The following is an 18,872-nucleotide window of genomic DNA, read 5'->3' as shown; positions in this document are numbered from 1 at the left end:
AGTCTCAGTCCTCCTGCCCGGCGCAGAGAGGTTTCCGGGTGGCCGCGGCGGAGGAAGCGGAAGGGCTGAGGAGATGGCGGCGGCGGGGAGCGCGGGGGGTAGCCGGGGAATGGAGGCTGCTGCTGCGAGGAGCCGCTGGGCCCCGGGCGCTGCCTGGCAGGGACTGCTTCGGGCGCTGCTGTTCGGCGTGCTGGCGGCGGGTGAGGCTGCCTGCGCGAGGGCCCGGGCGCGGCGTGGGGCCCCCGAGCTGGGGCTGCTCTGAGGTGTCGGGGCGGGGGGTGGGCGGCCTGGCTCTGAGCTGAAGGGCCGCTGTTTCCTTTCTGAGCTGGGGGAGTTCCCTCTGAGACCCCTTTGTCTGCCCTTCTCCGGGGTGGGAGGAGGCGTCTGCCCTCCTCTGAGATGGAGGGAGTCGGGGCCTGGCTTTTCCCCTCTGAGTTGGCAGGGCTCCCTTGGAGACCCCCTTGTTTGGCCCCTTCTGAAGTGGGGCCTGTGTCTTATCCCCAGGCTCATGCCAGGGGAACTCTGTGGAGAGGAAGATCTACATCCCCCTGAACAAAACGGCGCCGTGTGTTCGCCTCCTGAATGCCACCCACCAGATCGGCTGCCAGTGTGAGTACAGCTGTGGGCCTCCTGGAGCAACCCCTTGTGCTGGCCAGGCCCTGAGCGATGTGGTGTAACAGTGTCGTGCTGTTTGTCCTGCCGCAATCTGCGTTGCTTGTGTTCTCAGTGCTGTTTACCAGACCCACCTCAGTGAGGTGACTTGCTAACCAGCTTTTGCTAAATTGAAGGGTAGGGGCCTTAGGGAGGCTGGGTTCGTACAGACTCTTTGACAGTCGTTGCCTGGCAGAGAGCAGCGCTCTGGATTCAGCAGTCTCTGCTTGTGTGTAGCAGCCAGTCAGCGCACACACAAGACAAAACCAAGCTGGATCTTAGGCTGTCCCTTGCCCAGCCAGTGTTTAGAGGTGCAAGGCAAAACTGTAAGTGCTGCAGAATGAGTTAGGGGYAATGAGGGACTGGAGAAAGGGAGCAGAGAGCGAAGGAGAAGTGGGAAGCTGAGATCTGTAGGGAGCAGAGGGCTTGGTTGTGCTACTTGTATAGTGCTTGTTAATGTGTTAAAATTTTTTATTGAATTAGGACTGGGGAAGCTAGGACTGCTTGGCTGGTAAGAATGGTGAGAGAGATAAAGGAACACAATTCAATCAATATTCCTTGCTGAAGGCAGTGATATATAGAAAGAGATTCCTCTGRGTCAATGTCTTGCTAGTTCTTGACTGAATTTTGCGGTTCCTGAGTGAGCCCCTCCCTGCAGAGGGGTTGTCAGCTGGTACTGCAGGGCAGCGCAGCTGTATTTGATCTGGTAAATAACTTGAGGTACAAGGTTCTCTGACTTCCATCATTTCATGTGAGCCTAGTGTTAATGCAGACAGCTGTCTGTAATTTTGCCTTCCTAGTCTCTAGCAGTTCTTGATAATGACAGCAGTTACTGACTGTGGGCATTGACAAAGCCTCCTGCTGAGCAGTGCTTGAACTCTCAGTTTCTGAATTTACAATCTTTACTCTTTGATAATGGGCAGCTCTAAACTGCTGCTGTGATTGTGGTCCTTGAGGCCATTCCTGTATCCTCCTTGCACCTTTCTGTTTCAGGGCCTCGTTTTCCTATTATATCTTTCATTATTTTCTTTGGTCACTGGTTTCCTGTGACTACTACCAGTAGTGCTTAGGTAGCTGAAATTCTTTAAGCACTTTAAGCTTAAACAAAAGATGCTTTCAAAGTATAGGTGCTTGTTGCTATTACCTCTCCAATTATAATGTTTGGCTTTTTTTCAATTTAAAAAACAAAAGCATATTTGACATTTCTGGTGTATTTTAGCTAAAAGTAGCTCAAGGTGCCACTAACCAAATTCCTTCTTCAGCACTCTAATYGTATGAGCTGTTCTTTTCTTAAACTTTGCATCATACTGCCCTTCTTTTCTGAGGTTTGAAAGAAGCAGGTTCCAGTGAAACATGAAGGGCACGCTCTCTTTCCACAGCCTCCATCAGTGGAGATACAGGCGTGATCCATGTGGTTGAGAAGGAAGAAGATCTGAACTGGGTGCTTGTGGATGGCCCACACCCACCATATATGATATTGCTAGATGGGAACCTTTTCAACAGGTAAAGAATCGWCATCCATTTTAATCTTGCCAAAGTGACAGGAGCCCAGGGGGCCAATAACAGTCCCTAATCTGGTGGTGGAAAATGTCATTTTTCAAATAACAGATGGACAATCAGCCCTGAATGCCTGACTGTACCAATGTACTATAAAGTTGGAGCATTTGTATTTTTACTGTGTCTTAGTGCCCGTATCTTTTCATTTCTTCTTAAATGGATGGTTTGGTGGTTTGAATCCAAGAGTTCTGCTCTTTGAAAATTCTAAAGCCATGTTCATCATTGTAGCACTTCCTGTATTTCATTAAATGACATGATTAACATCTGTCTTCTTTCCTCACCTGCCCAGGAGGAGATAAGTGGGTGAAGTGACTGTTTTCTACTTGTTGATGTGTTCATAATCTTATGTATTTCTGAGAAGATAAGGAGAAGGGGACATGTTTTAGTCAAAAGTATCAAGGGGTGCTTGATTGTAATACAGCAGTAATAGCATGTATTGGATTGTAACTTCAGGGTGTATGAGTGAAAATTTGAATTCACTAACTCTGTTCCAGGAGGGTAATGCTGCAACTGAAGGGAACCTCACGCGTTTCAGGCCTTGCTGTAGCCATTGCCAAACCTAGCCCTCCCCAAGGATTCTCTCCTGGTTTGAAGTGTCCCAATGATGGGTTTGGTAAGGAAAYGTTAAGTCTTTGCCGTTGCTGAGTAGAGGAGAAAACAGCAGTTTTACATTATATGGCCAAAGGAAGAAGTGCAAAGGGCAGCCAAAATTGTAGCTGCAGGTTAATATAAAAATGATGTTTAAGGTGCAGGCTCAGTATATCCTTTAGAAGTAGTTGGTCTGAACTGGAATCTAATCCATCCTCAGTGAGGGCTGGAACTGATATTTAGGGAAAGACTGTTAGATAAGCTTTTAGAGGGCTACAAAGATGATCAGAGGGTTGGAGCACCTGCCCTATGAGGAACAGCTGCGAGAGTTGGGCCTCTTTAGCCTGGAGAAGAGAAGACTGGGGGGGGGGATCTTATCAATGTGTACAAGTACCTGAAGRGAGGGTGTCAAGGGGACAGGGACAAACTCTTTTCACTTGCCCTGTGTGACAGGACAAGAGGCAATGGGCAAAAACTGAACCACAGGAAGTTCTGCCTGAACGTGAGGGGGAATTTCTTCCCTGTGAGAGTGATGGAGCACTGGACCAGGTTGCCCAGGGAGGTTGATGAGTCTCCTTCTCTGGAGATATTCAAAGTCTGCCTGGATGCAACCCTGTCTATCATGCTCTAGGTGACCCTGCTGAGCAGGGAGGTTGGACTAGATGATCTSCAGAGGTCTCTTTCAACCTTACTGATTCTGTGATTCTATGGTCTGCTCTGGGTAAAATGGCATTATGTCATTAAAATGTTAAACCCGACCCAGATTTGCTGCCATTACTTTTATTTAACCTATGAAACTTGTACTTTGTCTGCACATGGTCGTTAAAGCCTCTTGCAGGTTGGGTGGAGTAGGTGTTAACTACTCTGGGCTAATGGTTTGTTATTTAAAATTCCATTTTGCTTCCCTGTATTCCTCTYGCAGTTTCAGTTAGGTTTTCACTTTTTTTCGTGCTCACTTCAGAAATTTCTCAAGCAGCAAAATTACTGTGTTGTACTGTGAGGGAAGAGATTGCTATACTGTGTGTAGTTTGCACAGAGGTTTCTGCTGTGAAGGATGCTATATAAACTCCTGAAACAAGTTTGATGTGCTAGCATTTGTTGTCTCACTGCCTTCCTGCTGTTTGCACACAGTATCTAGGTGTTAAAATGATTGGCACATTATGGATGCCTTAGAGGTACTTCCAGCACATGATGAGCTCAGAAAATGCTGGTGTATATGTTTCTCCTTTTGAAGTATAACATTTCTCTGTGTGCCTCCTCCACTCTCTCAGCATGTGATAAATGCTTGTTGAGTACTTGTGCCAGCCTCCTGGCATGTGATGGCTCTGAGCATGCATGTTTCTTATTCTGTCCACAAGGCACAGTGCTCTGTCTCTGCCATTCTGCTACACGCAGTGACCAGCTCCATCGCTCTAAGCTTTTGTCAGCTGGTTCCTTAGCCCATAATGGTGCTAAATCTATACTTGCTGCTATTTTCTCAGCAGGTCTTACCTTTCCTGCCGTCTGTTATTCTCTCACAGATTCTGATTTGCCCATTTCTTCCTGTTTCCAGGTGTCTATTCCAAAGATTATGGCCCTCAGTTTGCACACTGCAATAGTACTGTGTGGAATCCTGTGGGGAGTGGGCTTTCTTACGAGGATTTTGACTTCCCTATTTTTCTACTTGAGGATGCCAATGAGACTCAGGTTATTAAGCAGGTACTGCACTTTGCCAAAAAGTGGGAGAGGGGATCTGTTGCATGGTTCAAGAAAGGGGGCTGTATTGCAGTGCACAATACTGCTACAGAAATACTAAGTCCTATAATTTCTATTTCTCCCCAGTGCTATCAAGACCATAATGTCCCTCATGATGGATCTGGCCCAGAGTACCCTCTGTGTGCTATGCAGCTTTTTTCCCACATGCATGCTGTCACTAGCACTGTTACCTGCATGAGACGCAGCTCCATCCAAAGCACTTTCAGCCTTAATCCAGGTGAGCAGGTTCCTCTTTCCTTGTTATGATGTGGGATAAGGCTGATAGTAAAAATCCCAGTGGAATACAGTTGCTCTAAAGAAAGAAAATGTTTGAATTTCTCTGAAGGTTTGCTTGCTTTTAAGATAAACTATTTAAATTGTGAATAGTTTGGGGGTATATCTGTCATTGGCTTGGAAAATTAATGTGTGGAAGAGATGCTGGCTGTGGAAGGGACTTAATTTCTGCTAAACAAATCATAAAGAATGGCTCTGATGTTAGTGCTTCACTAGCAGTGCATGTACATGGATTGAAATCCYGGTCCTGGTGAATGTTTTGTCAGTGACTTTCCTGGGGCCAGGACTTCACCCACATTGAGCTGAAGTCTGCTGTGATAGAACCACTGATGATCTACAGCTGAGCAGAAAGATTGTTTCTCACTTGTCACTGCTGTAATCTGAGCTCTTGAGTTGTGTTGTTTCTGCTTCCTAGAGGTTGTATGTGACCCTCTTCTTGATTACAATGTGTGGAGCACCTTGCAACCTATCAATTCATCTGGAAAAGTCAACCCTGAGAAAGAAGTCATTATTGTTGCTACTCGAGTAGGTACCTCTTAATGTTGCTGTGAGGAGGGTGGTCTAAAAGGATTCTAGAAGATGCAGGCTTAGGGCCTTACTGGAATATATTCTCCTAAATATTTTAATTTATTCCTATGTTTCAGACCTTGCTTTACATCTGACTGGCTAATTCTGCATTTTACATGTTAGAGATTGTTATTTCAGCATAAGAACATCTGGGTTTTAATTCTGTTTGTCTTGCTACATGACTTAGGGCGTTTCTTCAGTGATGCAAAACCTTTAAGGAACCRAATGAGTAGAAATAGTTGACATTTCTGATTATGCTTTTCTAAGATAGTTTCCATCCTTGAAATGCTTTGCAGAGGAGGAGAGCTGGTTGATCTGTCAGTATTTACAGAAGGGCAAGACTGAGTCACATATTGCGGGTCAAGCAGTGAAAAGGTATCAAAGCTGAGGAGTAAGGTTAGCCCCCTGTCTAGCAGTCTATTTTACTTGTTAAGCATTATTAAAATTACAGCACACTTAGTAATTTCAGTTTTCACTGGGGCCTACCCCTGAAGTGCTGAGTCTAAGATACCTGAATTAGTATATCTGACAGGCATATTGGCCGTGGCTGAGGTGTGTTGGCAGAGCCTCTGAGGCCTCAGGGCTGATGCAGCAGTGGAATTAGTATTTTAAGTTTCATTAAGCAGAGCACTTTGGTTCTTCCCTCATAAATGGGGTGAGTTGTGAGGTAGGAGAGAGGTTGCAGGTTTGACTGGTGCTTTCCCAATGAAGCGTGCGTTTTACTCAGTTCTGCCAGGTTCTAGTTTCTCAYTGCCTGTGTGTGTATTTCTTACACCTGCTTTTCATGCTTGCAGATTGACAGCCACTCTTTCTTCTGGAACGTTGCCCCAGGGGCAGAAAGTGCCGTCTCTTCTTTCGTGACCCACTTGGCTGCTGCTGAAGCCCTTCATAAAGTGTCAGATGTTCATTTGCTGCAAAGGAATATAATGTTCACCTTCTTCCAAGGGGTAAGAGCAGTAGCGGCATCAGTCCTCTGTTTGGCTTGTTCTAGGACAGTACGTCGGTCCTTGGCATCCTGCAAATAAACTTTCTGCCACTCTTCTTGCAAGGTCATTGTTTGCATCCCCATGCCATGGTTCTCTCTGTTTACTCAATGAGAACGAGATCCCAAGCGCTCTGAGATAGCAATAGCAGATGGAGCTTCCACTCGGGCAACCTGTTTTCTGCCCCCRGTTCGTTCTGGGTGAATGACAAACTTTTTTTGCTTCTTTCTCTCCCCAGTATCTCTGTCTATGTCTGTTCTCTGCCTCACCACCATTCGGAGTGGAATGCAGCAGCCACACTTCACATTCTGACATGAAGCCCAGAAAAGACTAGATTAAAATTATATGTGTTGACAGCAGTGAAATGTAGTTCACTTCTGAGAGCCCAGCACTGGAGTTGGCAGCTGTGTTAAAGCAGAATAAGCTTATGGAGGAGGGACTGATGGCCAACAGCTGATGTTCCCCTCAAGGCATCTATGCTGATGTGTTCTTTTGTGCAGCTTTGTGAAACTGGCTCCCACAGCTCCATGCTGTGGCCATGTGACTTCCTTCATTCACCCCCCCCAACACATATATCCCTAGTCAGAATTTCCCTGGGGGAGACAGACATGCAGTGCTATGGAGTGGAGTCTCTGTTGTGTTCCCAGAATGTAGAAGGACTGATAAGACTTGGCTGTAAATTAGTCAAGGGGGAAATATAGTGGCTGCCTGACTTTATTGCCCTTCTGTGTRGCAGGGATCCTCTTCCTTAGAGGCATCTATCCTTCCCCAACTGATGCTCAGCTTCTTGCAGCTCCCAAGACAAACTCCTTCCTATCATGTCACCTTCCTTTCCTTTTTTCCAGGAAAACAGACACCCCTCCTTTCAGGAAAAGTTCATATTTTTAATCCCTGGAACAGATGATTGCCCTTTTCCCTAAGTTTGTATTCCGCTCTTTCCTCACCCAAGAGCAAAGAAGGTGTATTCCAGTGTAGAGGCTCTATTAATACTCCTGTGCTGTTCCTTGCAGTACCCTGCTAGATAYCAGTGCTTACTGATACCAAGTCTGACTTTGCCTCTGTATCTCTGTTGCTTGTGGAATTCACTAGCTGTCTCATGCATTTTTGCTCTTTGCCTTAATTTTTGTCTTTTGCTCATCCCTGCCTACAATATCTTTATTTTTCTTTGAAGCTAGGCACAGTGTAATACTTGGTTTGTCTTTTGGTGTGTGCTGGGCTGTATGGACTTTTAGAAATAATTGATGCAGTTGTTGGCCATTGAACTCCAGTTTCTGTTCTATGTCAGCCTCTCAAATATGGCTGATAGTTGAGCTAGGCAGCTACCCTTATGTGATTCATATATGTTTTTTTTTTTCTGTTGCAGGAGACCTTTGATTACATTGGCAGCTCACGAATGGTGTATGATATGGAAAAAGACAAGTTTCCTCTCCGCTTGGAAAACATTCATTCATTTGTGGAGTTGAATCAGGTGCAGGATGAGTTAGGGACCTCTTTTATTCCCCGTTTCTGTGTGATAATTTAAATATGGCTTTCCCAGCCGGACTTTCACTGTGTTTGACTTCTCCCTGGACTAGGCTTCCCTGCTCTGCCAAGACTAAGTTGTATCCTACTATGTGCTTTATGGTGGTTTTTTTCCTTGCAGGTGGCTCTAAGGAATGGCTCTGTTCTATGGATGCATACAGACCCTGTCTCTCGGAAGAATGAGTCTATTCAAATGCAGGTAATAGAGAGCAATCTGTACTGCTTCATCCAGCCAAAAGACTATGCAATCTTTAGCAAGCTACAAATRACCAGCATATTAACCTTTCTGGAGAAATTCCACCTCCAAAAGTATAGTGGAACAGTGTAGTTCTCTTCTCTTTTCAGGTTAAAAACCTGCTAGAAATTCTGAGCAATAGCAGTGTAGGAGCAAAAGTGACTTTGCAGGAAGTTGGATATTCGCAGCCTCTTCCCCCATCTTCCTTCCAACGCTTCCTTCGGGCCAGGCACATCCCTGGAGTGGTACTGGCTGACCACCACACTTCCTTCCAGAACAGGTACTTCTCTGGGGCAGGAGGACACATGCTGGCCGGTGGCCAAAGTTGGTGGAGCCGGCAGAGGGCAGCCCTAGCCCCTGCAATGCCTCCGATGGGGGTGCACTGTCTCACATACATGTAGAGTGGCAATCCAGGGGGAGCAGAGAAACAAACGTGTGCCATGTAATTGAACGGGCACAACATAATTATTCTGACAACCGAAAGAAATCCAGTTTTGTAGAGAAAATGTTCCCCACAGCTGGCTGGAAGCCAGAGGTGAGCAAATGGCAACTGAGCGTGCCTAAGCCTCATCTGTTCTTCCAGAAGCTACTGCTTTTTTTTGTGCATATACATATATATCTTTCTATTTGTGGTGGCAAGGAGCCCCAGGCACTGGAAAGGGCACTTTGATTTACCCCACCTGACCCTACCACAGTTTGTTCCTAGGGGATCCTCTCTTCCTCAGTTTTGAAAGTGGGAATGTGGGGCAGAAGGTGGACAGATCCTCTTGTAGCTCCCCCCACATTTTCTTCAAATTGTCTCTTTCCTTTCATCTTCTATCCTTCTATGCTGTTTCTAGGAATATCTGTAGTGATCAAGGGTGGAAGTAGCTTCCTTTTTCAGCTCTGGATTTGCACTGCTTTGAAAGGGCAGCTGAGGTAGAGGAAAAGTACAACTCACTTGTAGTTGACCCATCTTTAGYTGTAGGGGATCAGTCACAGGTGGGCTTGGAAATGTCGGGTGTTTATACCATGCAGTGGGCTTCCCACCCAGTTTCCATTCAGCTGTGTCTGCTGGAGATACTTTGATGTAAACCTCTCATAAAGTTGACTTGGAATTCCTCACTAGCTTCAAGATAAGGCATCAGCAAAGTCTGCTAGTGTGACTTGCATTAACAGCTCTATTCCCATGAGGCCTTGTACATGGGTTGTCTCTGCCTCAGTTTCTCTACCCATTTAATAGATAGGGCTGTCACCCACCTGAAAGCTAATCACAGCTTGTAAATTGCTTGGAGATCCTCAGATGGGAGAAGCTGTGGAAGGGCCAAGTTAATTATAAAGCCTCATTAAATGGTTTAAAGAGCGTGTGGCAGGGTAGTGCTTTGGCAGAGCTGCATCTCTGCTCCCAGGAGACTGCTCCCACTGTTTGCTTTAGGCACACTCTGAATTGAATTCCATGCCCTGTGGTTTTGTTCTGCCCCTTCTCAGCTCTGTTTTCTACCTTCTTTTCAGATACTACCAGAGCATATATGACACTCCAGAGAACATTCGGATGGAGTACCCTGAGGGRCTTAGCCCTGAGGAGACTTTGGAGTATGTTACAGACACAGCTAAGGTTCCTACTTTGCATTTTCTTTAGCTATTTTATCTGGGATGGATAGGCCTTTGGGTAGGGATAGGCAGCAAGCAGGATCATGGGGAGAGGGGAAGGTCGTCTTGAGAAAGGGCAGAGAGAAGGTTGGAGTGCTTTGTATAATGACAAAGGCAGTCAGCACTCAGATGCTAGCATGATGTAAGCACTTTGATAGATGTGTAGATTCTGGCTTGCTCCCCTTTCTAGTTGTGCTGGGTCTGCCTATCTTGATTAACACAGAGCCCTCTTCCTTTGCAGTCCTTGGCAGAAATTGCCACAGTGGTCGCCCGTGCTCTCTACCAGCTTGCAGGGGGAGCCAACAACACCTCTGCTATTCAGGCAGATCCAAAAACGGTACGAGCAGATGGAATTGAGTCCCTGGCATCTATGTTGAGCCCTCACGTACTTCCCTTCTGTCTCTGTTTATGTGTGTTTACACAGCATGCTGTCCTGTCTGTCTCCATGAGGGCTTTACCTTCCCCTGTCTCTCTTTCCCCAGCAAAACTAAATGAAAAACATTTCACCCTTCTAGTACCTTTCCTTTCAGCCTCAGGATAGGCATTAAGATCCACAGACCTATAAAACAGAGCTCCTTTATCCTCATTCTGCAAAGTAGAAGGGGAATCTGAGGTGAAATGGCAGTATGTGCACAGGGACCAGCTAAGGAGTCAGTGGAGCTGGAATCAAACCCAGTTTTCACAACTCATCCCTGCATTGTATACAGTTGTAATATATAGTGGCTCTGTTGCTGTGCTCTTGGCCCCTAGAGTAGGAAGTATCTCTCAGCCAGATAATCTTGAGAGAGAGACATTAAGATGCTGTGTTCTTTCCTCTTTGTAGAAATGAATTCCATCTCTTTCCAGGTCTCTCGAATGCTGTATGGGTTTCTGATTAAAATGAACAATTCCTGGTTTCAGTCCATCATTAAACCAGACATAAAAGTAATTCTAGGTAAGTGTGATATAAGGAAGAATGTGGGGTTGGATTTGACCTCATATGTTACTTGGAAGCTTTCTAAAACTTCATAGAAATATCATCTGCTTCTGGCCTTCTCCTTGCCAATCCCATTTCTCTGACTGTTCCAGGTGATGTTCCCCAACACTATGTTGCAGTTTCCAGCCCTGTGAACACTACCTATCTCGTGCAGTATGTCCTGGCCAACCTCACAGGCACTGTTGTCAACCTCACCAAGGAAGAGTGCTTAAACCCTGAAAAAACACCCAACACTGAGAAAGAAGTAAGTAGCCTTCAGAGTAGGATAACAGATGGTAGGGAAGAAAAGAATTGCAGTCTCGTTTGCTGTTTTTCTGCTTTTGAAGAGATCTGGTTAGGGATAATTTCTATTGCCCATGATTATGCTTGGGAAAACTGGAGAAGCTTCTACAATAAGGAGGCATCTTAATGCCCAAGGGCAGAGAAAGGATGGGCAAAAGGATCCCGTAACAGTGAGAACAGTCAGCAAAGCCCCTCTTTCTCTAGGGGYATGAGGGAGGTTCCAGAACAGGGGAACTAGTCTAGTTATTTGCTGATGCCTTGCTATCTCTTACTGCCTTGTTTYCTTCACAGATGTATGAGTACGCCTGGGTGCAGGGTTCTCTGGACCCTAATTCAACATCACGAGTCCCCTACTGCGTTCGGTCAACTGTCCACTTAAGCAAAGCGCTCTCGCCTGCATTTGAGCTCAGACAATGGGGATCTACTGAGTACTCTACRTGGACAGAGAGTCGGTGGAAAGAGATCCGTGCCCGAATATTTCTGGTAGCCAGCAAGGAGCTAGAGGTAAGTTTGTACATATTTAAAAAAAGAAAATAGAAGAGGAAAAAAATGTGTGGCTAGGTGAAATCCCTAGGCATTGAATAACATTTCTGGACAGCTTGCAAAACCATTCAGAGGTTGTTACGAGATCCTACGTCATCATCATCCTCTATGAGCTCCCCAGCTAAAAACAGCCAGACTTTGACCCTTGAGAAAGGAGTAACCAATAATGTGTCACTTGTGATACTCTACCACCTCCAGCTATTTGTGAGTTAATAAGCTAGTCTGCCAAGGCTGAGACAGTGCAGAATAATGAGAGTCCAGTGAGCAGACTGAGTTCTGTGAATAGAAGATGCAAGTGACATGAATCTTAACCCCTTCCTGAAGCAATGGAAGCCAAACCAGTGATGCTTACTGTTAGTGTTTTGCAACCCAAATAATCTTTACTGCAGTTTAAATCCTCTTGGGACATAGGAGAAATAACCTTTGCAAAAATCTTTACAAATGCAAGCTGTTGTTGATTCATCATCTCAGATTCTAAGCAGCACTTAGCTGAGTGTGTTATGGCTTAAATACCAGCAGAATAAAGGTTAAGTTTACAGAGACTTTTGGACCGTATGCCTATCTTAATGCCCTCTGGTTGGTTGTTAGTGATGTCATACCCTGTTGGTAAGGCCTTCGGAGTGCACAGCACTGTAGTCATCACACGTTCCAGTGGTAAGCCACCCAAAGGCCRTGCAAGCCCAGGCAATTGTTGCATCTCTCAGATGGTTATATGCACTATGAGCAATTTATTTGTGTGGCACTGTGCCTTTTTAACACTATGTCAGGCAAGGACAATGTCCTGACTCTCTCACTCATCTTGCTGCCTRTGTCTCTGTTTTAGCCCAGTGGGTGCTGGTGCCTTTCAGAGTTGCACAGTTTGAGCCCAGCCATCCCTGAAGTGTTGAGCTGATATGAAATGTACTGTGTGAGCTGTAGCATCACATCTGGCCATAGTATGGAGACTGTTTCGAGTTATCCAGGGGAAATTGGAAATAGTAGTTTTACTGTACAAGAAGGGTTGACAGTGAGGAACCTAATGACCACGTGCCTCAGACAGGTCTGGCACTTAGGCCTCAGGGAAGGTGCTGAGTAAGAGAGAATCTCAGTTATGCTCAGGCTATTGAGAGATSTTAGCTCTGCACACAGTTGTACTAGTTGAAAGCATTTACAGTTCCTTGCTGGAGAAGGTGACAGTTCACACAAATAGCAGAAATAGCCAAAGTGTCACCATTAACATTGAATGCATGTTAAAAATCCTTGCTAACTGTGTCAACTGCTCCAATGTTTTTTCTTGAAACATGATACTGGGTCACGTTTTTCTTTATCTGAGTGATGCAATGTCCTTGCCTTTTCTCTTAAACATCTGTTTGTGTGCACTGCTGATCTGATCCTGTCTGGCAGTCCTGTTCCTTTTGTCTAAGACTGTATCTTTTAATTTTAATATATATATTGCCTCAGTAATGATCTGTCTATTCATAGTTTCGTAACAGAGACTGCCATTCAATACAAATTCTSTGAGGTGATGCAGGTCTGTCTTTGTAACAAAAATGCTAAGTGTTTCTCATCCCTTCCTAGATAATCACTTTGGTTGTGGGCATTGCCATTCTGATCTTCTCTCTCCTTGCCACATATTTTATCAACGCCAAAGCGGATGTACTTTTTAGCATCCCTCGGGACCCTGGGGCTGTGGCTTACTGAAGATTCTCCCTAGGCTTGAGAAGTTTCAGTCCTTGGATTATAATTGTCAAAGATAAAACTACACTGGAATGCCCCTCTCTCTGGGTAGGGACGCAAATGGTTTGCTTCAGAGCTTCCATGCTTGGGTTCTGAGGTCTGAGCCCAAAACCTAAAAGACTTTCCCAGAAAACCATGCTGACCAAGTCCTAACAAGATTGTGACTGCCTGAGAAGTTCCTAAAGCCTTTGTTTRTAATTTGTCCTTACTTCTGAGCAACTTGAGAGGATTGGTCCTGGATGCCACCAAGACAACAAAACKATGTATGTATCCTCAAAATGAGGGCAAGAGTGGAAGTGTAAAGTGTTTTTTTTATGTTTTTTTATTTTTTATTTTTTCCCCTCTGGGATACTCATGGACTGATGGATTTCGGTGGTGTCTGACAGTACTGGTAGCCTGTTAATGTCAAACAGTTGCTGTGAATCTGTGTATACTACAATGCAGGGAGCGCAAGGTTTGTTAACAGATGATTAGATGTAAAATGTCCTTTTTTTAAAGGTGCAATATTTTCTGGGTTTTGTATATATATATATGTGTGTATATATATATATAATAGTTCCATTTAATTAAAAAAAAAATCTCTGCTTACCTGTTAATCTATTGCCTGTATTGTCTTAGTTGCTGCCAAAAAGGCCAAAAACACTGGGTTTTGCAAAATGGTTTGGGAGTCCTCTTGGAAGGAATGGGACTTGTCTCATTTGTTTTTTAGCTCGCAGGGAAACTTTGCATCCTTTCTAGAACTGGACGAACAAAAGAAATGTGCCCTTAGACAGGACAGGGAGTTAACTCCCTGCTGTCCAGCTTATCTGTTTAGACTGTAAGCTCTCCAAGGCTGAGATGGTTGATCACTCCATACAGTGCTTTGTACAGTGGCACCTCAAGCTTGGTTGATCGTTAGGCACTGGTGTAATAAACATGTTTTATAATGAGCATACTCCCACACTCTTGTTTCTTTTCATGCTGTTGCATAGCACCCAGTAGGACTGGATCCTGAAGACTGGCAGTTGTGACTGGTCAGCCCAGGAGAAAAAGGCTTTCAGACGTTCCTGATTCTTTCTTTTGTGTGAAAGAAAGTTTGCTTGCTTTTCAGTGATCTTGATTCAAAGATGCAACAGTGGTGTTGTCCAAAGTTAAGAGCTCAAAAACAGGCGGAGAGGATTAATTGTAGAAATCAGAGCTGACTAGCACTAAACTAGATGACATTTTCCTTTCCTTAGTGAACAATACAGGTGTACTGTATTTAAGTCTTTTTCTCATCTAGACATACACTCTAGAGTTTTAAAGTAATTCAGACTTTGTACTTTCACTGCTTCCCTCAGGGAGACTTTTTCCACTTGCTAATGCGTCTTRCTATCAGAGAACTGTTCCTGATACTTGGTGGAATGTTTCTATGCGTGATCTCTTTCCATTTCTCCTAGCACTGCTAAAGAAACTTGTATCTTAATTTAGATGGAAATATATTTTCTTTATTATAAGGGTTTTCATACCCTTTGACTCCAAATCTTTGGACTCATTCCAACTTTATCAGAACAAAATCGGTCCCCTCCAAATTATCCAGAAAGAATATTTCTGTGTATGAAAGCATTTTGCATGATATGGAGGGTCAGTATATGATCTGACATAGAATTTTATAAATTATGTGAGGGATTTTTGCCTCCCTAAGGTAAGTGTTTATGTGTGTGTGTRTATATAATTTATTTATTTATTTATTTATTTGGGATTGTTTGCATATCAAAGTGAAAATGTTTAACCCATAGTGGAGCTATGTGGAGAGATGGAGGAATTAGTGATAGCAAACCAACACATTGTATCAGTATATATGGGACTCTCAGTAGTTTTAAAATTAAAAATACTTCCCTCCCATAATTCCTTCTCTCTCCGCTCTCAAATCTGGATCATGTGCTTGCTTGGGTGGGTTTGTTTGGTTGCCTTTTTTTTCCCCTGAAGACTTCTGCTTGGAGTTTTTTTTTTTTTTTTTTTTCTCATTTCTTCCCCCCCCCCCAATAAGCAGAAATAAACCCTTTCACTACTCCCATCCCCATTTTCCACTCCCAGCTTTTTGTTCAAAGCTGTTCTCTGGCGAGGCTAACAAACAGCTGCCTCCGTTGTCTGTGCCTATACTACTCCTTGGATGGCCAACAGGTCTCCCCTGTGGACAGTGCAATGAGCAACCCTCCTATCAGTGACTGACAAAAGGAATGGAGAAGCAAGAGCGCTAGGCTGGCAAGCACTGCTGCAGAGATAAATTCTGCATACTGCTGCCAACATTGGAGAACGCCGAAAGTCTTCGCTTGACTGTCAGCCTAAAATTTGCCCYGAGCTGGGGTCTGTGCATCCCGTGAACGTTTTTGGTACCAGCAGTGTTGCTGCACAGAGGTGTAGAAGGAAAGGGAGCAGCCATCAGTATTTCTAGCCTTTCTCATCGTGTTTTGCCATGGTCAGTAAATTCATTTTGCTCAGCTGGCTTTTGACGGTCAGGCTCCTGCTGCTCAAATCTGAGCCTTACTTCCTCTGGGGAGTTAGGCCTGACTGTTGAATTAAAGGGGGTGGGGAAGAAATAGTCAGGATTGCTGGATTCATCTGGGAAGTAAATGAGCTATGCAAAGTGAGTCAATAACCCCAGATTTCTTTTCCTGTCCCTCCCCAGGGTGACTGTGACCACTTCTTCCCCTTTTCATGCCTGTTCTCTCATCTGTAACGTAAACCCCGCTACTGTCCTGTTTCACAGGAGTGAGGGGATGCTCTTGAGACCTTGAGGTGAGCAATACTTAAAATACAGAAGTGTTAAAGTAGAGCTAATGTTGGTGTTGCTTTGTGTATCAGAGAGAACTAAATCCCCTTTTATCTAGAAACAAGACCATGCAAGAAGGTCTTATGCTCACCTGCATCCCTCTCCAGCTCATAAATGGAGCAGACTGGAAGGAATGACGATCTCTACGACCCATTCAGTCATTTATCCTCACTTCTGTTCTTCAAACAAAGAACTGACAGTGGATTTGGGAGTGCTTGTTCTTCTCCACTGGGATGAAGAAACCATTTGCTTCCTTTGTGCACTGCTACTGAATCGCTAGCCCTTAGGGAGTTGCTGTCTGCTGTTTTAAATCCAGAGTTAGTGTTTTACCACTGGAAAGATTCACTCTTAAGATATCCTTTCCATGCCTTCAGTCTGAGTACAGGTATCTGTAGTAGACAACCCCAGTTTAAAAATGAAACAAGCTTGACCCCTTGTTTATCTTCCTTCATAATGTGCAGTAGCTGCCCTTTGGTTTGGGACTGAGTTGTATCTCTAATTTCCTGGTGTAACAGCAGCTGTCCTCAGCTGCTGAAACCTTAAAGTTGATAACTCCCTTGATACACTTTTCCTCATCACTCCAGAGATTATGTGCATTAATTAGAGCATTCCTAATGCTAATAAGCAGTGGAGAATAAGTGCCTTCTCAGTCCATGAATGTGGAAAGTAGTTTGAGTATTGGCATATACATAGGTTTATTTTTATCTTTGCAATGAAAACGAAATTACTGACTTCTGAGGTGMGACCACATATATCTGGATGGATGCTGCCTAAATAAGGCAGACTGTAAGTTGCAGTACAACCTGGAGCTTCACGATCATTCCAGACAGGGATAAGAGAAGTACTTTCTTTTCCAGCTTTCCTGTTTCTGCTAGCTGCTGTGCTGTACCTTCGGATAGCTACACTGAGTGACGATACAGAGCTGTTGGTGTGGCCTTCTTTGATGTAGGCTGATGTAAACAAGATAATTCCCCTGTTCAAAGCCCATTGGCTTTGATAATTAAGTTTGGGAAATTATGCAAAACGTGGAAAGCTAACAACTTTCCTGATCCATGTTGTCTGGTCATCTTTGAGGGAACTTCTCATGGTGTGTTATCCCAGCTGCCTCTCAGTGTAGGAAAGAGATACAGCAAGCACCATTTTGCATCTGTCTTTGCTGGTCCACCTCCTCTACAGGAGTATATAGTTCAACTGGGAAAGGACTCCTACAAGAATGCTACAGAGCTAACTAGCTTTTTTCTGGCTTTAACAGATTTCATCTGGCAAACCTTGCTGCTGAGTTTTAAAGTATTCTCTCAGTTGCCAAAGATTACCATTTCTGTAGCACAGTCAGCACAGGGGACAAAAGCTCATTCCACGTCACTTCAGCATAGCTATTAAGTTCAGGTACTGGGAAAATGCTGTCTTCAGACATTGACTTGTTGCTCTAAAGCATGAGTCCTTGAATTTCTTCCAGAAATATTACATTTTGTAAGTATTTTAAATCACTGCTGGTCTAACCAGTTCTTCCTGTTTCTCGAAGATGCTGGACGGCTTTCTGAGTTCTGCCCAAGCACTTGGCATTCTTGGCTTCTTTTAGGCATTGAGTTCAGCAGGTCAGTTATTCTGCTGTTTGGGGGAGTTTGGGGAGGGAGGTGACATCTACCAGCCCACTCCCCTGCTCAGCCCTCTGTACCCCTGCTTCTGCTAACACTAAGAATGGCTTTTGGCTTCTAGTTTGGCTACCCCTTCTGTCCTCTACTTGCTTCCCCTGCCATCTCTTTAGGCCTAAYAGTCCTCCCTGTGAAGTGAGGATTCCCATGCTGTCTTCACCCAGCATTTATGAGCTCTCAGGTCCCCCTTAGCTCTGGGTAGTATACAGTGTAGTGGGCCAGGCTTTCTCCTGGGCTATGTAATACAGTGAGCTGTTAACCCACTGGCTGCAAAGGGAAGGAATGGCCTGAGGGACAGAGCTCCATGCTGAGAGCCAGGACCATCTCTGGATGTGGTTCTAGAATAGCTGGGGCATCAGATAAACACCATCTCTTGCGGAAAGCAGAATTAGCCCAGCCACGACCAAAGAAACAAGGAAGAAAGCAGTGTGTAGTGGAGCAGCCAAGAGCAAATTCACCCTCAAGAGATGGAGCCTAGAAGAAGCAAGTTCTGCAGCCATCTGCCAGGGGAAAAAGAAGTGATGCAACTTCTAGTAAGTCTCGCTGAACTACTGTTCAAAATAAACACACTGACGCCAGCAAATACAGAGGCAGCCACTCCCCAGGGTAGTTGCCTGTCTGCATCTTGCGCTGTTTTACTCTTGAGAGTGAAGACTGCAGCTCTGTGTCTGTTTTCTTTTCCCTGCATCTGTCTTCAGCAAGTGGAACCAGCTTTCCCCTTAGAACTAGTTACTAGCTGTTCGTTGCCCTTTTTAGCTACAAAGTGCCAAGCCAGGCCTAGAAACCCAGAGCCCTCTGCCACATTTTCTCCTGACTGTACTCCAAAATCAGCTTCATCCCTTTATCTTGCCTTGGACAGGTCAGTGAGAAGCCCTGTCCTCCCAGGTGTTCCCACAGGCTCCCTGTGCAATTCCAAGTCATGGTCTTGGTGTTGTAATAGTGCCTGGATTACCCAACTGTTCTAAAGAAACTTCCCCCAAATCTTCCCCAGCTTGAGCAGAACCCAGGTTCAGGCTTTTTGGGTAGCCTCTGACTTCCCCTTCTGTGGAAAAGGGCAGCTGACATGTGCAGTCTCTGCCACGGAGCCCCTAGGCATCGTGATGAGACATTTGCCTGTCTGCCCTCCCTGCATATAATTTGCAAGCAGTAATTT

The 18,872-nt window shown here is 44.8% G+C and overlaps 1 protein-coding gene across 2 annotated transcripts; it reads left to right on the top strand.

Moving 5' to 3' along the window:
• The first annotated feature begins 61 nt into the window (after positions 1–61).
• NCSTN (nicastrin) lies at positions 62–13,872 on the top strand. Of its 2 annotated transcripts, XM_085318926.1 has the most exons (17): positions 62–200; positions 505–609; positions 2,031–2,154; positions 2,703–2,821; positions 4,349–4,494; positions 4,618–4,768; positions 5,240–5,349; positions 6,186–6,338; positions 7,738–7,842; positions 8,017–8,094; positions 8,241–8,410; positions 9,622–9,724; positions 10,001–10,096; positions 10,606–10,693; positions 10,828–10,979; positions 11,309–11,521; positions 13,118–13,872. In XM_085318926.1, exons 1-17 carry the CDS (start codon positions 74–76, stop codon positions 13,238–13,240), a joined length of 2,163 nt encoding a protein of 720 aa, XP_085175052.1. In that variant the 5' UTR covers positions 62–73; the 3' UTR covers positions 13,241–13,872. The 2 variants fall into 2 exon arrangements, with proteins under 2 accessions (XP_085175052.1, XP_085175053.1); XM_085318927.1 differs by lacking the exon at positions 10,001–10,096.
• Positions 13,873–18,872: the final 5,000 nt, after the last annotated feature.

The sequence above is a fragment of the Rhea americana genome, unplaced genomic scaffold (assembly GCF_003343005.1).
Source record: "Rhea americana isolate MKP2758 unplaced genomic scaffold, rheAme1 scaffold_562, whole genome shotgun sequence".
NCBI lineage: Eukaryota > Metazoa > Chordata > Aves > Rheiformes > Rheidae > Rhea > Rhea americana.
Note: the sequence above shows the minus strand (reverse complement) of the source record. Positions and strands in the feature narration are given on the sequence as shown.